The sequence below is a fragment of the Notechis scutatus genome, chromosome 1, assembly GCF_049901735.1.
Source record: "Notechis scutatus isolate UNSWTSFEM ecotype Mainland chromosome 1, rNotScu1.2, whole genome shotgun sequence".
NCBI classification, from domain to species: Eukaryota; Metazoa; Chordata; class Lepidosauria; order Squamata; family Elapidae; genus Notechis; species Notechis scutatus.
Genome location: NC_142009.1, coordinates 186,116,896 through 186,139,925, shown reverse-complemented (window position 1 = coordinate 186,139,925; position 23,030 = coordinate 186,116,896). Strand labels below are relative to the sequence as shown.

The window sequence follows — 23,030 nt, the reverse complement described above, 5'->3', positions numbered from 1 at the left end:
TAGACTTTAAAAAAAATGAAAATATTTACTGGAAATGCTAGCAATGAAACTAAATCATCAATATTTGAGGCACAAAATATGGAAGCAAGAACCTTTGGAGAAGCTTAGGAAAATTGAAGGCTATGGAAAAGGAGGCAGCAGAAGACAAGAGGGTTACACAACGTGGCAAGATCCCAAAGGGAAAAAAATTGCTGACTGTCCCAGAGAACTACTGTTAATTGAGTCATGAGGAATCAGAAGTGACAGAACAACACAGCTAAGCCTCTTGTAATTCTTGTAAGGAAAGTACAAGCAGACTTACGTTCAACATTCAAGAAACAAGAAGTTTTGAAGTCTTTAGCATCGCAGGTGTATGTTTTAGCATCATCCAATGTGCAGTCACGAATAATAAGTTTCCTGACTCTGCCATCAGCAATGATATCATATTTCTTTGTTTTGTGAATTTCTTGACCATTCTTGAACCATTTGACAGGTGCATTTTCTCTGGATATTTCGCATTCCAATTCTGCAGTGGCTTCCTCCTCTACGGTTTGGTCCTCAAGGGGTTTAGTAAACTCCACGGGTGGTTCTGAGGAACAAAATAAACCAGCTGTTTAGATCTTGTGTATTTGGCACAGCGGGAGACAGTTTAATGTGATGGTTAAGGCACCTGGCAAAAAGCTGGGAGACTGTGAGATCTAGGTCTGCCTTAGTCACAAAGTCTGTTGGGTGACCTTAAGTGAGTTACTCTTTCTTAGCCCTAGGAAGCAGTGGCAAACCATTTCTGAAAACTTGCCAAGAAAACTGTAGAGACTTGTCTAGGCAATCACTAGAAGTCAACACACACACACATAGACTTCAGAGCTAGCTATCTCTTTGATCTTCTTTTAAAGGCTAAAATATGGCGACTATTCCAGTTTGCATTTTAGGTCAGGGGTGTCAAACTCGCTGTCACGTGCTGTCTCCACCCCGGCCCGGTTTAGCAAAGGGGAAAAAAAGTCCCGATATACATCATGTGATGCTGCCATTACGATGCGAGTTTGATACCCCTGTTTTAGGTTATAACATAATAATTAAACTAAACACTTTTTCTTATAAGATCAGCATTATCCAGCACCATACCCTGTCATTCTACAAAGCTTACCTTTTACAAAAAGATTTGCTTTCGTTTTGAAGTCCTGGGCAGTCAGTGTGATTTCTCCAGCATCTGTTAGCTTCACATCCCTGAGAACAAGAGTATGAACTTTTCCATCAGCACGGGGCACAACCTAAAGGAAAAGAAAATATTGAATTATGGTCTTATCTTAAATATTTAACATGCAACTTCAATTAATACACACTTAAAATTTCTGAATGGGGATGCATAACTTTCCCCCCAACTCAAGGCACTAATTCTTGCCTGGCATATCAAGGACTGAATTCAAAAGTGGTTATACTAGGACTCAAATTCATTGGGAATGTTTTATTTTATATATTTTAACCATCTCTATATTGCTATCTGTACTTATACACACAGGCACATAATATATGTACATTGACTGTTTACTTTCCCCAACACATACTATATATGCATTGATTCTACCACCTCTGTTTGCTTCTGTAACAACTTTTTAAATTTCAATGCAATTTATTTCATCATCAGTAGATGGCAGATATAGTGTATAATGCAGACAATGAGTTTCAGCACTGAGAGAGAGAAGGTCTTTCCCAAATTAGGGAAAAAATGAGAAACAGTGCAGAAGCTCCAATTCTGAACAGACATAGATACTGTATGTATGTAATTTAATCTTACTGATATTTTGTTCTATCTGTATTTCTTCTAGAGCACAAGCAGCTACATTAGTTTTGGGGATATAATTCGAGAAATGGGGTCATAGCAGATGACAGCTACTACCACTTTATCTGTTCTCCCAAAGAAAAGCAGAGTCACCTCTGATTAAAGCTTGAATGAGAGACCATTAAGAGAACCCAAAGCTGTAGATTAGGTCAAAAATTTGAAAAATAAAATGTCTCCGGAGAAGGCAAGGCAATGGCAATGGCAAACTACACTTGTATTTTTGACAACTAAACAAGATATTCAGGATTGGTGCTTGTAATCAAGCTCATTTCAAAAGAGTATCTTTTTCCTGAGGAAAAGAAACTGGAAAGCTTGCATCTCTGTCTCTCTTAACAGATGCTGTTTGGATTCTCTACAATTGGCCATTTGGGTTCTATATGGTCAAATTCAGAAGTTCAGTACAATGACAATAGAGTGTACAGGATCCACTTTGTACCATTGTTTGTCATCAAAGTGAGATATGTGCAAAATCTTGTTTCTGCATAAGTAATGCCTTTAGCTGGATTGTGCAAAACTGCATTTAAATACTATATAAGTTCTTCTAATCCCTTAAACCGACAGAAGTGAATAATTTAGAAATAAAAAACTAACAAAGTGATATTAAATATTAAGAAATAATCACATCAAATCTTTTTATTGAAAAATAATTAAATGAATCCTTTATGATTGTTGCTGTCATGATAATCTCTGATTTAATTCAATTGCTGTGTTTTGCCATGACTTCATGGTGTTCTATTGGAATTTACAGTTTGAGTTTTATTTTAATCTGTAGAGAACTCTGGCTGTAGCAAAACTGACAAAATAATAAGTGAACAAATAACTTTACGAGATGCTTTATTATCTTTAAAATACTTGGGAAACAGTGAACATTGAATTATCTAGGTAGTTAATAAGTTGATAAGTTTTTAGCTTACCATGTGAGAACAACTTACAGTTCTGAAGAGCTTGAAAATATTATGCTAAATTCTCAAGCTTAACTAGCCATGAAGCCTTCATTTTAACAAACAAATTTATATTTTCCTTTGAGGGAAATATAATCTCTATATAAGCCTGTTATTAATAAATACTCCAATTGATGAACTAATAAATGAATGAACTAATAAAACAAGTGTGAAATAAACATTTCACTTAATAGAACCTAGGCAGGCCATTTCTTATAATATAGAGACTGATGCTAAAGGTACTTTAAATAGTCAGCCAGCCACATTCCAAGCAATTCACATCTCAGTGGTGCAAACAAACACTTAACAACGAGTTAAAAATAGAAAGTGGGAAAGGCTCAGCAAGGATCTCTGTCTAGAGTGATATCTCTGGAAGTGTGGCTGAAACGCCTGAAATAGGAATTTCCCAAACTCTTTCATCCCTTCTAAGAAAAATGAGGTCTGGATTCAGTGGGGATGAATGATAAGGAAAGACAAATAAAATAACTGCAGAATATTTATTGCTCCTCAACATCAGCGGTGAAAACATTTACCCAGATTCAGTGACATCAGTCATCTCCCTGTACATTAACATTAATTAATTAATAGTTCAGAATAGCCCCTTGCAAGGCCATCCAATACACATCTAGCCAGAAGAAATCCCCATTGTGTTAACTGGGAATGTGTGTCTCAGCTAAGTGTTGTCAGACTGTAGCTTGTTAGGACTTGGAAGCCTGCTAATTAGGGTGAAAAGATGAACAAGAAAGACAAGGAGGGAGGTTAGAAAGTGGGAAAACAATGGGAAATGTCAGGAAGACAGGTTGAAGGAAAGTTCTGGTACTGTACCTTGTCACTGGGTTCCAATTTCTCCCCCTTCAGGAACCATTCCACTACAATTCCTTCATAGGAGAGTTCACACTCAAACGTTGCTGTTTCACCAGCCGTCACAGTAACATCTTTAAGTGGTCTCACCAGGCCAATGATACGTGCTTGAAGAAAAGAAGAAATCATCTTCAAATTGATCACTTTCACCCTTTATTTAACTGCCATAGAGACTTTTCCCAAGACAGAGAGGGAGTATAATCAAACCAAGCTGATTAAATTAACTAGATCAAGGGAAGGGCTGATCTCTGGAGATTCTGTACTCACAGAGCTGGTGGCTTTTCAAAGAACAGATCAGTTAGAAAGTTACTTTGCATCTATGCCCTTGCCAAGCCCTACACGCCTCTTGCTAAGATAAGGAGAGAGCCATCCAAAATAGAAACACTTTTCTATTGGCTATAGAAAGAAGTGGTTTCCAACTATACAGGGTTATCCTGTTAATCAATCATCTAGCAATTTCTACAAATTGTTGTGTTATCTCTCCAATCTTAAAACCCAAATTCAAACTCAGAGAAGATAGCTATTAGTAAACAATTCATTTATATCCATTGATAATATGAAGCAACTGATTGGAGAAGCTCTAATTAATCCAATTAATGGTTAGGGTTAAAAGCTTATACGTATAAAACAAGAAAAGTGAACTGAATTAGAAGTATTATACTGAATTAACTAACTGAATATAGGCTGCCCTCGACTTAGAACCTCAACGACGCCCAAACTTTCTGTTGCTTAGTTGTTGTTAAGTGAATTTAGCCTCATTTTACAACTTTTCATGCCACAATTGTTAAGGGAATCACTGCAGTTAGTAAGTAAGTAACCTGGTGGTTAAGTTAATCTGACTTCCTCATTGACTTTGCTTGTCAGAAGGTCACAAAAAGTGATGACATGACCCCGGGATGCTGTAACATCATAAATACATGCCAGTTGCCAAGTGTCCGAATTTTGATTTTGTGACCATGGGGATGCTTCAATGGTTGTAAGTGTGAAAAACAGTAATAAATCACTTTTTTCAGTGCAATTGTAATTTTGGACAGTCACTAAATGAATGGTTCTAAGTCAAGGTCTATCGGTACTGCTATAGTAGTGATAAGATGCTGGACTACTTCAATATGTCAGAATGTCTGAATCATGACTGAAGACCCCACCTGTCCATCCTTATCTGATTGATTCCCATTCATAAGATTAAGGAAATGCATGGGACAAATTAAAAACAAATATATTTCCTTTTTGAAATAGTTTTGGAAGAGCCTTACGTTTCACACGAAGATGAGCACTTGATTTGACATTGGCTGCTTGGAAGTCTACACCACCAGCCTGGTTCAAGCGTACATTGTAGAGTACAACACAGTGCCTTTTGCCTTCTTCCTTAATCTCACAATCCTTCCAAAGAAAAGTGAAATTTATGACTTGTTTTAATAATGGCAGTTTTCAAAATATCTTTTTTTAAAATTAATGCTCATGTGCATTCTTTTTATCAACATCTGTATTTAAAATCTCAGATGGAAATTGTTTTTCCTTGCTGAGGATCAAAAGTATGTAGATTTACAATATCTTAATCCCACTGCATTTTGTAAAATGTTATATGAATTAAAAGAAATACATCAAATATTTTCCTCTCTTCTCCTGCCCTTACAAGAGAGAGGGAGGGAGGGAGAGAGAGAGGGAGGGAGGGAGAGAGGGGGGGGGAGAAAGAGAGAGACTTTCTAGATAGTCATAATTCTATTAAAATGGGTTGCCATGAATAAAGGGAACATCAAGCAGAGGTTAACCACTTTTCTACCCATAAACTGTAGAACACAACATGTTGAACCTTATTCAATATTTAGCCAACAGTTATGCATTACACCAAGAATCATGATTACTCATCAGTGTGGTCTACTATATCGGATCAAAGAGAAGCATTGCTTACAGCTGACTGAGTCAAAGATTCTCCTTTGAGTTTCCAGTTTGCATGAATATCTTCCTCGGAGATTTCAGTTTCAAAACGAGCTGTCTCTGTCTCAAATATTTCCACGCTATATAGAGGACGCACAAGAGATATATCACGGTCTGAAAGAAAAAAAAAAGACACCCCATACGGTCAGTCATCATAAGGCGGCTGTGTTTTATAGTTGAAGGATTGAAAAAGCAGCTGTTGGTTGAAGTTCCATATCCTATTTTTTCAATTGCAGGATTTTTAAAGTATTTAATAATAGATTATAATACACCACAGTATTAAAAGGACTTGCCTTCTATGTTGAGTTTGGCAGATGTCTGGTCAGTACCACAGTCACAGGTGTATTGACCAATATCTTTTTTCAGTGCCTTTTTGAGGATAAGCATTCTCTTTTTGCCATCAGCTTTAATAATCACATTCTTAGAGGGAGTTATTTCTTGTCCATCTTTAAACCATTTTACTGGAGCACTTGCTTTGCTAATTTCGCACTGTAAGATGACCTCATCTTTTTCCACTGCAGTGTAATCTTGAAGCTTCCCAGTAAAGTAAGGATCACCCTCTGCAAGTTGAAGTAAATGTATCACGTTATCAATATTATTAATAAGTTCAAAAGCTACAGATGCTTACCAACGGGAGTTTAAATGTTTTCCTTTCTTTATGGGTTCTTCCACCTTTAATGGAGATGTTTTAAATGTTGCATGCTTTAAAGGTGTGTGGGGTTTTTTTGTTTCTTTTTCCAACATATTGACAAAACTTTCAAAAATTGGAATGAACAGCAGTAACTAATTCCCAATTATTCTGGAAAAGAAATGGCTGACTTTTTTAAAGGAAATAAAATGTAGAAATATATATCAAGGTGCTCCACAGCTATTTTTATGTTTAATTTAAAAATCTATATTCTTCATCTTCATAGTACTTAAAAGTTGGTTAATAACAAACTAAGATGGCACAATAGCCAAATGTTCACAATAGCCAAATAGAATGTCAGAATAAAATAAAAAAGCAGAAACATAAAAGCTATTTTGCTTACTAAACATTAGTTTTTGGGTCTCATGACTAAAGTTTATTTTCTTACTCTTGGATCCAAAGGACAGTAATAAAAAGGAGAATTTAAAAAAAAGATCTCAGCAAGTAAGAACATTGGAAAGTACCTCATCTAAACAAGTCCCTCAGTATGCTGCACAATGAGCAAGACACCTTTTAATAAACAGGAATGGTCTCTAAGATTTGGTGTTTTGTATACAGAGTTGAAAAGAGAGCTTGTCTACAGAGTTTACAAGTCACTTTAGTCTTCTAATAAAGACACTGAACAGTTAAACAGACTATCTCCTATAGGTTTATTTAGCTAATGAAGTTGTCTTATAAAATGTCATAACAGTTTACAAATTAGAGACAAATAGCAGTTACAAATTAGCATACAACTACTCAGCAAAATAACAAAATGAAGAAATAAAATATAAAAAATAAGCAACACACCAGAACCAAATAACAGAGTGCAACTATTAGGGGTACTAAATCTATAAAAAATTTCTGAAAGAAGAAACACTTTGACGACAAAAAGACAACAGAGAAAGAGAGAGCTCCCCACCCAAATGTAGCCTTTTAAAAGTCTGGAGCAAGACTCTCTGAGAAGATCTAAAGGTGCTTCATGCAAATTCACAGTCTTCCTAGGGCTAAACTTACATATATTTGGAAGAAATTATCTTTAAAAAGATCCATTAGGCAAACCAAAGTCAGGTCACACATACCAAGAACTGTAAGTTTAGCTTCACTTGATTTGTCCATAGCTTCCACTCTGATCTGAGATGTGTCATCAATAGTTAGATCTTTAAATGTGAGCGTGTGAAATTTGCCATCATCTTTCATCGAAACAACCTTGGATGTATGGAGTCGTTTGTCATTTTTATACCAGATGACAGGAATGTTGTCGTGAGAAAGCTCAACAGTGAATTCTGCACTCTCACGCTCCTTTGCTGTTACGTCTTTGAGCGGGGTAATGAATTTAAGACGAATGCCTAAACCATAAAAGCACCTCATTAAGTTAGATTCCAAATGCATGAAGCTATTTAAGTATTAAAAAACCCACACAGAAATCGCAGAATCGTTGTGAGAAACAAACCTTCAATGATCAGTTTAGCACTTGTTCGCTTGTCTTCAGCTTCAAACATGTATTTTGCTTCATCCTCAAAAGCTACACTCTTAATAATAAGAGCATGCCTTGTTCCTTCAGATTTGATTTCAAACCTGTCATCTTCTGGGATTTCCTGGGTTCCTTTCAACCATCGGAAAGTCTTTGGTTCCCTAGAGACCTCACATTCAAACTTAGCTTCATCCTTTTCAAAGACTTTGACGTCGCTGAGAGGAGTTATAAAGAGGAGAGGCCGCTCTGAAATTAAACCAGGTAATGAAGAGTGTTAGGAATATTTTTTTAATATTGGTTATGCAGGTTATGGATTTAATAAACAACAATAACATTGATGAAGAGTGATAAGAAAGATTTGCAAGGTGGGCTTAAAATTGATGTCTTATGGAGCCTACCTTTCACTTTCAGATTGGCAGCACTTTTAGAATTGGCAGCCTGGAAGGACACCTCTCCTGTCATATCCAACTTGCAGTTGTGAAGAATGAGGATGTGTTTTTTGCCATCTTGAATCATTTCACATTCCTGATTTTTATTGGGGGGAAAGAAAAGAAATGTTGTCCTGATACCTAATTGTCTTTAATTTTCAAAAAGAATTCTTTTTTAGGTAAAAATGTTACGCTATGGTTTGTTCTCGCTGCTGTTGAAAAAGACTTACAGGTGAAGCTGTTAAAATTTCTCCCTTTAACTTCCAAACTGCAGGAACATCAGGCTCAGAGATTTCAATCTCAAATCGTGCTGTTTCGCCAATGAACACCTCTACACCATATAATGGACGCTCTATGTTTATCATTCGAGCTGCAATATACATATACACATATCTTAAGATTCCCTACTTAGATCAGTAAATGTAAAAAGTTCAAAAGAGGATCTATGTATAGGAGGACAATCACTTACGCTCAACCTTGAGTTCACAATTTGTCTTGTCAGTTCCACAATCACACGCGTAATTTCCTTTATCAGCATCTGACACCTTCTTAATTTTCAATATGCGGCGCTTGCCATCTGTCTTTATGGAGATTCTCTTGGAAGCTACCAATTCCTCACCATCTTTATACCACTTCACTGGCACATCTTTACTAAGTTCACATTCCAAAATGACATCATCTTTCTCAATAGCAGTATAGTCTTGCAATTTCACCGTGAAATATGGATCCGCCTCTATAAGATATGGGTTGGGTATGAAGTCGTCATTTGTTTGAAGAAGTTAGTTGTTAACAGTGAATACATAAAACCATAAACAACTAAATACATATATATTAAAATACACAGAGATTGTACTTGACAACATGTGACAACATAGAATATTACCTAAGACTTTTAGAGCTGCTTGAGAGTGCAAATCCTTTACTACAGCTTTGATTTCAGAGATATCATCCAGTGTCACTTCACTTATTTCCAGTTTGTGATTCTTCCCTTCTGCAGAGATTCGAACTGTTCTTCTGTTATGAAGTTTTTTATCATTTTTATACCAGGTTACAGGCATATTTTCATGAGAAAGTTCAAAGTCAAAGTAAGCGGTCTCTCCTTCCTTCACTGTCTGATCTTTGAGGGGAGTGATGAATTTTAGCCTAATACCTGAAAAGAAGTAAATGGTAATGAAAGTAAATGCTATATGGCCATATCCAGCAGTAGCTTTAAATGACTGGTCCTTCTTTTAGGGTTTATTCCTGAATCTTTCAAAGTAATCAACTTGCCTTCTACAAACAGTCTTGCGGTGGTCTTCTTCCCTTCAACTTCAGCAGTGTACTCTCCTTCATCATCAAACTGAGAATCATTGATAACTAGAATATGCTTCTTTCCATCTACAATTATGTCAAATTTGTCACCAACTTTGATGATGTCAGTGCCTTTGGTCCATATGACATTGGCTTCCCTGGTTAGCACACATTCAAACCTTGCTTGCCGTTTCTCTGGCACGGTCACATCTTTCAGAGGCACAGCGAAATCCAGCTCAATCTCTGTGAATAATTAAAATAAAATTCCATCAATATACAATGTGAGATTTACTTATTTATTAAATTTATTTGCCACCCATCCCGCTACAAAGTGACTGTTATCAATACTTGAATTAACACATCAAGAATTTTAATAAAAAAAAAACCCTTACCTTTTACTGTTAGGATGGCTGCAGTAAATGCATTCAAAGCCTGGTAGAGAACTTCTCCAGCCTGATCTAATTTGACTTTATGTAGGGTTAAGAAGCGTTTTCCTCCTTCAGCTTTGATATCACAAGTCTGAAAGAATATAAATATTTATAGATAAGGATACTGATTGTTTTTTTAAAAAAATACTCTTATAATATCTTTGTGATAACAAAACCCATTACAGAATTATATGGCCTTGGACCAAGGTGTATTTATTATTTTCTATCCATAGATTTACCTTTCCTTGTCTTGAGCTACTATTAGTTACTATTAATTGTAAACCTTAGCACATACACTTCTTGCGCTATCACACTATGCAGCACAATAACTGCAGACCACCAACTACGTAATTGTAACAAATTAATGAATTCTTAAATACGTATCCTTACAGGGGATGGTCGGAGGACTTCTCCCTTCAGCTTCCATTCCCCAGGGATATCTTCTTCAGAAATCTCTGTATCAAAATTTGCCGTTTCTTTCTCATAAACAGTAACATCTTCAAGGGGTTTTAGCAGTTGAGCTTCACGTTCTGTAACACATAATGCAATTAGAAAAACCTGTTCACAGTCTGGAGAGCTTCAATCTTTATTCTTAATGTGTAGGATAGAATCACCGGCAAACATGCTGTACTAATACAGTTTTACACTTACCACCTAAGATCAGTTTTGCTGGATATCTGCGACCTTCAACTTCAATTGCATATTCTCCGACATCGTCTGGTGTGCAATTCTTAATTTTGAGGTAGATATGAGGGCCATCTTTTACAATTTCAGTTTTGTCATTGGGTTCAAGAGGAATTTCTTCTTCGCCTTTGTACCATTTAATATTTGGTGTATCTTTAACAACATCACAACTAAATGTTGCAGTGCCTTTTGGCTTCACATGTTGATCTCGGATGGGCTTCACTAGCCAGTCTTTTATCATTTCTGCACAAGAGCACACATAATACATGTGTTTCTATCTTAGTATTTATTGGTATTTTAAAAATTATTTAAATTTTATCTCCTAGGTAACTGTTCACTAAACACAAAGTTATTGTTAATGATAGCAATCTGTCTTCTGTTTTTAAGCTTTTCTTAAGCATTTCAAAAGATTTTATTTTCTCTCTTGTTTCTTCTCACACTTTTACTTGCTCCTTCTGACATTTGGGCTTCTTGTTATGCAATATATCAGAAGGGAGAAGGAGAGCTACTGCGTTTAACAGTACTTATGCAAGGACTTCAGTAATTAGGTTGCAGTTCCCTTTGAACTTAATGGAGCTGCAAACTATGGCATTATTAGTTTATTCTTTTTATCTGTCTAGTTGCCTGTAACTGCAAAGCAATTATTTACTATCAGATTCATTTGATAGATCTATCAGAGCTCTGTGTCTCTGAAGGATTTACTGGGCCCACTTCTAATGCTGATGCTTCTCAAGAGAATATTATTCTGTGTTGACCCCAGTGCAATTTCTCACACTTAAGAGGGAAAAGAATCCCAGGCCTGATAGCACTGGTTAGAAAAAACAAGCTATGCTTCTTTATCTCCTCTTACTTACTCAACATTTCTCTTTCTTAAGAAAAACAGCCAGTGTTTATTGTTAATAAATAAACTTTAACTTACCAACAACTTTAACGGTTGCTTTACAACTGAGATCAGTATCTGCAACAGTTACAGTGTACTCTCCACCATCATTGTCATCAGCATCCATGATTGTAACGGCCCGTTGGAGGCCAATGATACCTAGAGCAAATTTCCCAGGTTTGTCTGAGACAATTTTTCCATCTTTCCTCCATACTACATCTCTCTCTTTGTTCAGTTCACAGGTTAAATAAAAAGGTTGCCCTTTGATAACAGTATATTCCTCCTCCAGGGTCTTCACAAAGCGCACTGGCAGTTCTGGTGAAGAGGAAAAAGCAGGTTGTTATTTGCGTATATTTTTTATTTGCATAATGTACAAAACAGTCATTTAATCAGATGTGTTTGTGTACAGAACTCCTCACATGGTTTGGGGTATGCATCTGTGGAGATTGCATTAATTTCTGTGGAGATATTTTATTTACATGTACAGTATAAAGGTATATTGCCAAGGCCAAATATGTACTTACATCAAAAAATCTAAAATAAATAGCTGGGTTGGCCCATATATGCCCAGTGAAGTTAACCTGAAGATACAGAAATGATGTACTAATATTCTCCTCTTTCCTATGCAACCTTTCCTGTTACAAATAGTCCTCAACTTACAACCACAATTGGGCTCAAAATTTTCTGTTGTTATGTAAAGCAGTTGTTAAGTGAGTTTTGTCCCATTTTATGACTTTTCTTGTCACAGTTGTCAAATGAATCACTGCAATTTTAAAGTTGTTATTAAGTGAATCTGGCTTCCTCATTGTTTGTCATAAAGTTATAAAAGAGGATCACATAAGTACATGCCAATTGTCTAGCTGTCTGATTTTGATCATGTGACCATGGGGATGCTACAACTGTTGTAAGTGTGAAAATTGGTTCTAAGCCACCTTTTTCAATGCCATTGTAACCTTGAACATTCACTAAATGAATGGTTGTAAGTCAAGGACTACCAATATTTGAATTATTAATTATTGTTGAACAGGAATAGAAGCAGAAACAACATGTTACTTTATGGGTTCAATGAAATGCTTCATATTTACCTCACAGTAAGATTTGTGTGTGCTTTCAGAGACCCACTTATCACATATGCAAGAAGATTTCTTTTGCTTTGCTTTCACATTAGGAAATCCTGCAGGTCAAGCTATGCTTATTCCCCACCTTAGTACTTTTATAAGAGTATTTAACCCACCACCATCTTTAAACTTGATTTTAAATGTTAATGGTTACAATACTGCTGGTTTTAATTCTCATTATATGTTAATTTCCATTTCTGCACTTTATCCAATATTGCCAGCTGTCTTGAACATTCAACAAATGAAAAGGTAGGATATAAAGGGTATAAGATGGCACCAAGAATTACCTTCAACAACAAGTTTAGCTGTTGATGTCTTTTCTTTATTTCCCAGCTTTAGGACACAAGTGTACTCCCCAGCATCTGAAAGCTGAACGTCAATAATATGGAGCTTGCGGTCTTTGCCATCAGACAGGAACCTATGCTTGGGGCTTTCCCGGATGTTGCAGCCATCCTTCATCCAAGAAGTGATAGCAGTAGATGGAGAGATGAGGCATTCAAAGATGGCTGAAGAGCCAATGGACTCTGCTTCTGTCAGCACAATATCTTTCATCTCTGTCACAAACTTGAGTGGAACAGCCTTCAGTTGGTATGTGAAGGGCGGCTCTTCAGGTGGCTTGTCTCCGCCACTTCCTGGCCTTAATTTCCTCCTTTCTGCATCAAGGGGTGAAGGTGTCTTTTTGGCTGCAAATCAGAGAAGTAAAAAAAACATAGAACTTACAATCTATTGGCATGAATTCTGTTCTCGTATATCTATGCAGCTGAAGCTAGCTGCTCAGTTATCAAATTTGATAAAGCTCAGCAGGGCAGGTAGAAATAATACAGAGAAGAAAACATTTTCATTTTTTTATTTTAAAAATAAACTTTATTATATATATATATATATATATATATATATATATATATATATATATATATATATATATATATATATATATATATATATATATATATATATATATATATATATACATACATAATACAACACATTTCATTAATAATGAAACCAATGTAATAAACGTAAGCAATATACATGAAATATATATGTTTCTAATCAACTAGACGGTGGGTTTTTTTTCAAGAAAAAGATTTGAATTTTATCTCTTTCTTACCTTTAATAGGACTTCTACCCTTGGCAGCTTCCTCCTTTGGTGTAATTTTGGGCTCTGACATAAAATACCAAACGTAGGATTACAAATGAAGTAATGTTTAAAATATATTCTTTTTAAAAAAATAGTATTTTTTTTTAAAAATCAGTATTATTATGATTATTCTGTGAGTGCCTTTATAAATTGATCTTATTTTTATTATTTGTTTAAAATAAAATAAACTATTTGGATGTTTCTGATAAATAATGAAAAACTAGTTTTGGACAGAAGTTTCTGTTTCAGCCAATTTATATGTGGGTTGGACCGTCACCCACATTTTTCTGGGCCTCATGGAATATTAAAAGCAGGCAGTGAAAGGACTATGTTGTTTATGTTTTAAAAAAGCTCATTATGTAATGCTATTCAATTATGCCTGAATGGAGAAAAATAAAAATGAATGCTCCTTGACATTAATTTAGACCCAAGTGCATTTCTCTGGGAATAAATATATGTATGTATGTATGTATGCATGTATCTATGTATCTATGTATGTATATATGAATGTGTGTGTGTGTGTGTATGTGTGGGTGGATGTGGGTGTGGGTGTATGTACTATATACCAGAGTTCCCCACCATTTCCAGATTTGTGGACTGGTGGGGGATGGAGAGGGGACTGTTTCATACGAGTGGTCGGCATGTGCATGCACACATCTCTATTTGTGCAAGCAGCATGCACCTGTTCCTGTCTTTCAGTTAAATGGAGCGAGTGCACGCTTGCATGCTGCCAGTGCAAATGATGATGTGTATGCGCGTGCATTTGCTGGCTGTTTTCGCAGTTTGGTTGCAAACCCCTCACGGCCCACTAGTGAGCTGTAGCCCACAGGTTGGGGACCTCTGCTATATACCACACAGACACACACACACACACATTTCTGTTGTGCTGCATACATGTATACAGATCTGGGATATCAATGCATTGTGTCCTGCTATAATATCTACATGATAGGCCTACAAGAAAGTTCTTGAGAAAGAAAGTGGCAACAGAAGGTACCCATATTTCCTGAACTTTCCTGTGTGTTTTCACCCTCCTCCTAGAGGAGAATATAGCTTAGCAGCTCACTATTCACAAGTACACTTTGTCCTAACTCCTCCACGTATAATTTATAGCTTATTGCAGTTCTGAGCCACCCAGAGATGGGCAGCCATACAGATAATTAAAACCATTAAAGCAATAAAATAAAATAAAACATATGCACAACAATTGGTGTCATTACATACAAGTAACATAGGTTAGAACAGTAATGCAAATGTATCAAGTTATTAGAGAGCCAGAATTCATACCAGCTTTCTTTCCAACCACTGGAGCTGTCACAGGAGCAACTTCAGGTGCTGGTTCTGCAGCTGGTTTAGGAGATTTCAGAGCTGTGGAAAGAATTAAGTGGCATTTTGAAAACTAAAGTTTCAAATCTCTGTTTATGTGCATACATTACAGTAACATTTTGATTACTAAATTGGCTAAGAGTTTGTTTAAAATGGCTTACCTACAGCAGGCTTTGGTTCGGGAATCGTTGCTGGTTTAGGTTCTGGAACTTTGAACACAAAAATAACAAATGGATTAATGAACCACCATAGAGAATTCTGAAAATCAACTAGAATGCAAAGGTCAAAGAGATGGACACAACAGCAGAAGACAATCCCTTTGTGGGGTTCTGGCGATTGCCCTAATCAAATCATAGGAATGCCTTACGAGTTGACACACTTCCATTTCACTGTCATAATCTTCACCCCACAAACATAACTGGTTTGAGTCAAATAAAAGCATCATAAAGGAGGAGGAGGAGGAGAAGAAAAAAAGAGAAGAAATAATTGGATATGGCAGAATCCAATTATTAGAGCAGCATAAAGATTGTTAGAGCAGTATAAAGATTGTAGCATTTATGGTTGCTTGAAATGAAAGATTCCTTTATCTTGCATACCAAGATCAGCTTCAAATTTAGTTTATAGCAGCAAAGAAAAGAGCAATGCCATTTATGTATACCTTTGGCTGGTTCAGGCACTGGCTTTTCTATTTCTTCTTTTTTCTTGATTGGTGGAATCTCAATTTTCTTCTTTTCAATCACTGGCACTTTAAAAAAAATGTTTTATTTGGAAGCTGAATGTAAACATTTGGACTCCCAATATATTATTCATCACGAAAAACATAGAGGTAAGTGGTATTATTTTTAATGAAAAAGTTTGCCAATGTTACTAAGTATGTCAAAGATGACAAAAAGATAAAACAAGACGAAACAAAATAAGAGTTCACAAAATATAAATCAGTCATGGCCTTTCTATATGATTTTTTTTTCAAAACTCAGAAGGAATAAATGTACAGAAGGGTGAGAAGAGATAAACCTGTTACATTACATATTATGTCCAAAGTCTTTGGGAAATGTTTGAATTCAGTATCTTTTTAGTTTTTATATTGTATAGACATTAAGAATTGAAAATAGGGTTCATATATTGTGGTTTATATGCTGAAAATATTCATGAAACTGCAGTCTTAAACTGAGTTTGATAATAGATAATTTCAAAGCTATCTTCTTTTTATTTGTACCTTCAGGCTTCTTAATTTTTTCAACAGGCTTCGGTTCAAGTTTAGGTGGTTTCTCTGGTTTAGGTTCTTCCTCCTCAGGCTTCTTAACAGCTTTTGTGACTTTAAAAAAGAAAGCATTTTCTTTCAAAAACATTTGGGTGAATTGCAAAACAATTTTAGTAAAACCACACATTGAATTCTTTAATTCAAGTTACACAATTTGCAGTTGGACAGTGATGAGCAGGCTGATAAACTGATTACCAAATTAAAATTACACGACACACATGTTTATCGCTGATTCACATGAAGGAATTTCTTTGGAGGGAAGATGAAATCAAATGCATTTTTAATTAAAAACTTCAAAATTCTTCTAGGAACAAGAATGATAGCAGGTCATTTTATGCTGTAAATACTACAGTGATCAGAAGTTCTGAAAATCTGGAATTTCTACCAGACGTTTAGTAGAAAGAACCCTGGTGGCGTAGTGGTTAGAAAACAGTATTGCAGGCAAACTCTGCCCACAGCCTGGAGTTCGATTTGGGGGGGCTCAATGTTGACTCAGCCTTCCATCCTTTCAAAGTTGGCAAAATGAGGACCCAGATTGTTGGAGGCAATATGTTGACTTTATAAACCACCCAGAAAGTGCTGCAAAGCACTATGGGGCAGTACATAAGTCTAAGTGCTATTGCTATCTAGACAGTAAGAAACATAAAAAGGTTACATTTGAACCAGCAGATGCATTATGTATTTCCAACAGAGATTGGGGAAACCATTTCTTGGCACTTTTCTAGGCATCAACAAGTTCGACCGTGCTTGGGCCACAGCTGCCTCCTGCAGTTCCTGACTGGCAACCCATGACTCATGCTGAGATTACCGAGCTTATCTCCGAACTCAAGTCAGGCAAAGCCCCTGGCCCTGATGCTATACCCCCTGATCTGCTAAAATCCAATCCGGAGTGGTGGATTCCTCTCTTAGCAAGACTCTTCACGCATATCAATTCCTCTGGCAGGATCCCTACCTCCTGGAGCTTAGCAATTATTGTTCCAGTTTTTAAATGAGGAAATAGGAACAATCCAGCTGACTATCGCCCCATAAACCTGCTCTCCATCATTGGGAAACTGTATGCTAAATATCTCCAATGTAGACTCCTCACCTGGGTTGAAGAGTCCAATATTATTGGTGCTGAACAGATTGGGTTTAAAGTGGGCTGTGCCACACTGGACCACTGCTTTGTCTTAGCGCACCTGGTCGATAAATATACTACCATACCAGGTGGCAAACTTTTTAATGCTTTTATCAACCTAAAGTCAGCATTTGACTCAGTCCCTAGGGGACTGTTGTGGTCAAAACTGCTCAAAAGTTATATCGATAGAAATCTTCTGTTCCTAATTAGATCCTTGTACAACCAGACCTCTAGTCAGATCAGGTGTGGTTTGCAGGGAGAACTTTCAAATCCTATCCTGATTAAGAATGGAGTAAGGCAGGGTTGTGTTCTGGCTCCTCTTTTGTTTAATTTATTCTTATCTGACTTGGCCTTTCACATTGGACGTATTGAGTCCCACACCCCAAAGTTGTCAACTACGAAGATCCCGCTTCTCCTTTATGCTGATGATACGGCCCTCCTTTCATTGTCAAGGCCAGGTCTGAAAAGATTACTTTCTGCATTCGGGTCCTACTGTGCTGAGAACCACTTGTCTATTAATTACAACAAATCCAAAATATTGGTGTTCTCTAGAGCCCGGAAATTGTATAACTGGGCTATCAATGGTAATGCTGTTAAGCAGGTTTTCCATTTTAAGTACTTAGGTATTCAATTTCAGAACACTGGTGCTCGGACTAGACATTGAACCCAGGTGCTGAACTCGGCCTCCTGTAGTCACCAGCAGATTTTAAGATTTTTTTATACCCAAGGAGGCCAGTTTATTCCTTCTGCTCTGCGTATTTACAAAGCCAAAACTTTGGCTCAAACTCTTTACGGAATTCCCATATGGATACGGGGCTTCAAGGATTGTATTGAAAGAACCCAGGCTGTCTTTTTTAGAAAACTTCTGGGTCTTCCTCCTTGTGTTGGTTTTGTTCCAATGTACCTGGAACTGGGCACTCAAACAGTTGAATGTATGGTGTGGATTAACACCTTTAAATGGTGGTTTCGGGTGCTCTTTCTGGCAGTTCCTGGTAGCTACGTCTCCCTGGCGTTTGCTGACTCTCATATTTCTCATTGGGGGAGGGAGCTGATGAAGAAATTACACCTGCTAGGTTTTACGGGGGATGCCTTGGGAGATTATGGCCTTAAGGATGCCCAATTTAGGGTAGTCCAACAGTTTGTGGACATTGACTTGCAATATCTACGAGCCAGAGGTAACAAAACTTGCCCCCTCTGATCTTCAGCCAATTTAATAATTACAGACTGAGGATGGCTTCCTATTTTTATACTCTAACCATTCCCAAGTATAGAAGAGCTTTCTCCCTAGCTCGCTTTAATGTTCTGCCCTCAGCACTACTGGATGGGCGATTTAAGAGGCTCCCGATTAACGAGCGGCTATGCCCCTGTGACAGAGCTGAGGTTGAAACTGTGGAGCATGTCCTTTTATATTGCCCTATGTATAACGCAGGCAGATCTAAGTTACTGTCTCTCCTTGAAACAGACCCTTCTAGACCCAATGTTAGTAATTTGTTCTTATGTTGTCTAAGGGATGGCTCCTCATATATCACTTCTTTGGTTTCCAATTTTTTTTTAACAGCTGTAACCATCAGAGGAGAACGCTGTAATTCCCCTTAGTCAAGTTTTTGGTGACCAATTGTTCATGATTAATTTTCTCATGTTCTTCTTTTGTTGTACTTGTATTTTGGTCTGTGACCGCAAATAATTATATATTATCTGCTTGACACCATTCTCTAAGAGCTCCTCAGAAATATTTACTAGGGAATGGGGAGGTTATACAAGTAAAGTAATGTCTGGTAATAGTATGATATCATCTTATATTATTAGGTAGTAATGATTTTGGAGTGTGATAGTCTATGATGCATATTTTTTTTTTTCAATAATAAAGACCAATAACTCTACCTCTTTTCAGAACCACTTCTTCCTTAGGTGTAGGAGCAGGAGGTGGAGGAATTTGTTTCCGTGGTTTCAATCCAGGTGCTTGAAATGATATCAAATTCAGAATAAGTGACAGTGATAATTGTCTACACCTTATATCAATATTTGATGTATTATAAGAAAGAAATACTAAAGTTTAGGAGATTAATGTATATGTTGAAATCTTTCAGGAAAAAAATGACTTTCAGTTTCATTTGAGCCAATGCCAAATATAGAAAAGCTACCAAATTTCTAATTTTTTGTAAATCTTCTGTTTCTAAATACTTTTCTCAGACATTTATTATTAAAATATCAACAATATTTGTAACAGAAGATAATGTTTGCATTTTTATGATTTTTGTGTGTGTGTAAGTATTACTGTCATAAGCAACAGAAGATCAGGTCAGAAATGAAAGCATGCTGAAATGAAATCTAAGTGAAATGAAGATATTACATAAAGACATACATGGAAAGAAAAACTTGACAGCAAAGTACAAGAATATCAAGAAAGAAAGCAAAAATGTGTATTATCTCACTGCACCGGATGGGAAGGGGGAAAATCTTTCTGAGGTTTGTATAGTCTGAAATGCTTATATTGGTATGTATCATGCAATTTATTATTTCCTATGTATGTCTATCAGTGAAGACAACAATTTCTGCTGAAATCTCAATACTTTTTGTACATTGAACATTCTCTTTATTTTCCAAGCTACATTATATAATTTAGTTTGACCTAAGACTCTCCGTAGTGAAAATATAAGTAATGGAAAGAAAATTCTTGAGAAACAAAACTCAGATTCTTTTTTTCAGTTAGAATATTAAGTAAAATTGCAAGATGAATATAAACTGTTTCTTTTGTTATTCATTTTTTTATTTTCTTATACAGGAAATAATCATATTTTTTATCATAGCATTCATCTTACACTTTACTTAATCATATTTTTTATCATAGCTTCTGCTTTGGCCTCTAGACATACATGTTGTAATCACTATCATGTATTGTGAAAGCTACAAACATTCTTAGATCTATTCATATGGCTTTGGACATAGTAATACTTGCATTTCAATAGTAGATTGTTGAAAATATGGACATGCAGCTTTCTAATTTGCTATACTACTAAAAAAAATCCTACGTGGGAAAATTTAAATCTTGGAGCAACAGTTAAATAATTAATGGACTTAAATGCATAAACTCAGCAAATAAGTTAATATTAGGTCATCTTAGTAAACCAATCATTACCAAATCGCAGTGTTAGAATAAAAACTATGTAGAAAACATTCAGTTAATAATGTATTAATGGATTAATGGTGTGATTCTATACTTTACAGAGAAATTAGTGAGCACAATAAGGCTTATTCCCAAGTAAATTGGATATAGTATGGCAGGCCAAAGGTCTCATATTTTTAGAAAAGGTTATTGTGCATCAAATATGTATTAGTTATAATAGTTGAGTCTTAATAAGATTAAAAACTGCTTGATATTGTTGCTTATACCTTTAAGCTGAACGGGTTCCTCCTTAACTTCCTCTTTTGGTGGGATAGGAACACGGGGTTTGGGTTTTAGGGGTATCTTCTTTTCTGGCTCTGGTTCTTTAAATGATACGTAGTAGATTTTAGAGCTGGCATAATTATGCTGTTCACTTCAGGTGAAAACTTCTAATGTATCACAGAAAACCCACCTACTGATACCATTGGAAAAATTTCAGCAAAGCAACTGCATATGCTATGCTACAAACTAATTCAGATTAAAATATCTGATATGATGAACATCATAGCATCAATTCCAAAATATCTCTCTAAAAATTATGAGTAATTGCTTTCATAGCCAAAAAATAATGTGCCACAGAAATTAAAATTATGAGACAGATACAAACAAAAAATAACATATATATCACCAAATGAACATATATAATTCCTATGAGATGAAGATGAACATGCAGATGAAAGAGATATTACTCATTCTGCAAGTTATATACCTTCCGCTGGAATTACGCCTTCTTTTTCTGGAATAGGAACATGTTCTTCAGCTTCAAATTCCTCAATAATTCCCGCTTCTTTAAAGAATATTGATAACTAATGTAAGATCTTCATTTCAAAGACTGAATGGCAAAGAGAACTGAAACACCACATTGCTTGGACTTCAACAGATTCATTCACGGAAACAAGCCACAGCAATATACATTGATACATTGATAAAAAGTCCTGGTATTGTGCAGCATTACAGGGAAGCTCTGCCCACAACCTGGAGTTTGATCCTAATGGGGCTCAAGGTTGCCCCAGCCTTCCATCCTACTGAAGTTGGTAAAATGAGGACCCAGATTGTTGGGGGCAATATACTGACATTGTAAACTTTCTAGAGAATGATGTAAAGTACTATGAGGGTGGTATACAAGCCTAAATGATATTGCTATTGCTGTACACTCAAGATTTCCATATATGTAAAATGGTGGATGTATCTAGGTGACCTTGGCTAATCTTGAAAAACTAATCATGTTTGGAACCTCCTTAGGAGTTGGGTAATAGACTACCAAGAAATCCTAGGGTAATAGGCCGTATTGGATAGTGAACAGAATATCCTGGAAGAAGATAATGATAAACCAGGCCATGTTGCTTAAAAAACTTCATAGATGTATAAAATTACCAGCTGATGTTGAGTTCAGCTTGAAGGAAACTTTACTTATGGTAGTGTGTTGACAGGAAATCCATTTGGACTCCAGACCTATATAACTTGCCTCTGCATTTGGAAATAATTAGTTAAGTTGTGTATATAATTCAATTGGACTTAAAATGCTTAGCTTTTTCTGCATTACAAAATAAGTTTTGAAATATGGTGTTCAATGGTTGCAAGCAATATAAAAATTAGTGGCAGGACAGGGTTTTGGAGCATGCAGATATCTGCACACCTATCTGCAACTCTTTAAACCAACATGGCTTCTCTTGCGATAGCCTCACCATTCTGGAGAAAGAGACAGTTGTTTTAAGGAGTGGTAGACAGGTTTCCATGAATGGCCCTTTGTTCTCTGACGCACCTTTTTGGCCTTGAATCAGAAGTGCTGCGCAACCTCTCTCTGTGTCTCTCTTTGGCTAGGATTGTTTTGTAAAGAAAGCACGAGTACATTACCTGTGCCACATACAGACATCTATATACAACAGCGTAAAACATCAGGACAAGCCAGGCAGAAACAATAAACAAAGGCATCAGTGAAGACATCCACCTTCTTTGGGTGGATGTTTTGGCTCTTTAGCACAGCAATGAGCAATTTTGCTTCTGACACTGTCTTCTTAGGCACTTGAAGCACTTCAAAAGATTTTAGTATGTTTTACTTTGGTGAATTTTATACAGGGTGCTTAAAGCTTCAGGACTCAAAGTAGAACAGTTAACACAAAGTAAAAGTTAAGACAAAGACGCACAGGGATGTGATTTGGGTCTGAAGACAAAAAAGTTCTTGGACCACACAGGAGCCTGCTTTGAGCCTGTGAGTATAAGAGTCCTGGTAGCACTGTGGTTAGAATGCAGTATTGCAGGCTGACTCTGCCCACAGCCAGGAGTTCGATCCCGAGCCCCTTCCTTCTCCCCATATATTTGAAGCACACTTTTGCGTTTGAATCTGAAGCTGTGCAAACAAAACGCACTGTCTACCTACACATGCAATGTACGTATATGTATAGGCACATGGCATTTATGAGGATATGTATCTTTGGCTCGTGGATGTTCTGGCTTTTTAGGTACAGCAACAGGCACTTTTCCTTCTGGCACTGCTTTCTTA

At 36.4% G+C, this 23,030-nt stretch overlaps 1 protein-coding gene across 1 annotated transcript in view; it reads right to left on the bottom strand.

Annotated features, from left to right (window-relative positions):
- Positions 1-23,030, bottom strand: part of TTN (titin) — a 311,277-nt gene that overhangs the window by 112,881 nt on the left and 175,366 nt on the right. The window contains exons 185-209 of the mRNA XM_087950422.1: positions 20,758-20,853; positions 19,249-19,326; positions 16,206-16,304; positions 15,648-15,734; positions 15,151-15,198; positions 14,951-15,031; positions 13,634-13,687; positions 12,810-13,205; positions 11,444-11,719; positions 10,492-10,767; positions 10,231-10,370; positions 9,805-9,931; positions 9,392-9,655; positions 9,006-9,272; positions 8,592-8,855; positions 8,353-8,492; positions 8,093-8,219; positions 7,674-7,940; positions 7,303-7,569; positions 5,847-6,113; positions 5,528-5,667; positions 4,872-4,998; positions 3,583-3,725; positions 1,124-1,247; positions 302-568 (exon numbers count right to left, since the gene is read on the bottom strand). Coding sequence (XP_087806548.1) covers positions 302-568; positions 1,124-1,247; positions 3,583-3,725; positions 4,872-4,998; positions 5,528-5,667; positions 5,847-6,113; positions 7,303-7,569; positions 7,674-7,940; positions 8,093-8,219; positions 8,353-8,492; positions 8,592-8,855; positions 9,006-9,272; positions 9,392-9,655; positions 9,805-9,931; positions 10,231-10,370; positions 10,492-10,767; positions 11,444-11,719; positions 12,810-13,205; positions 13,634-13,687; positions 14,951-15,031; positions 15,151-15,198; positions 15,648-15,734; positions 16,206-16,304; positions 19,249-19,326; positions 20,758-20,853 — 4,422 coding nt within the window. The remainder of the gene's footprint in view (positions 1-301; positions 569-1,123; positions 1,248-3,582; positions 3,726-4,871; positions 4,999-5,527; positions 5,668-5,846; positions 6,114-7,302; positions 7,570-7,673; positions 7,941-8,092; positions 8,220-8,352; positions 8,493-8,591; positions 8,856-9,005; positions 9,273-9,391; positions 9,656-9,804; positions 9,932-10,230; positions 10,371-10,491; positions 10,768-11,443; positions 11,720-12,809; positions 13,206-13,633; positions 13,688-14,950; positions 15,032-15,150; positions 15,199-15,647; positions 15,735-16,205; positions 16,305-19,248; positions 19,327-20,757; positions 20,854-23,030) is intronic.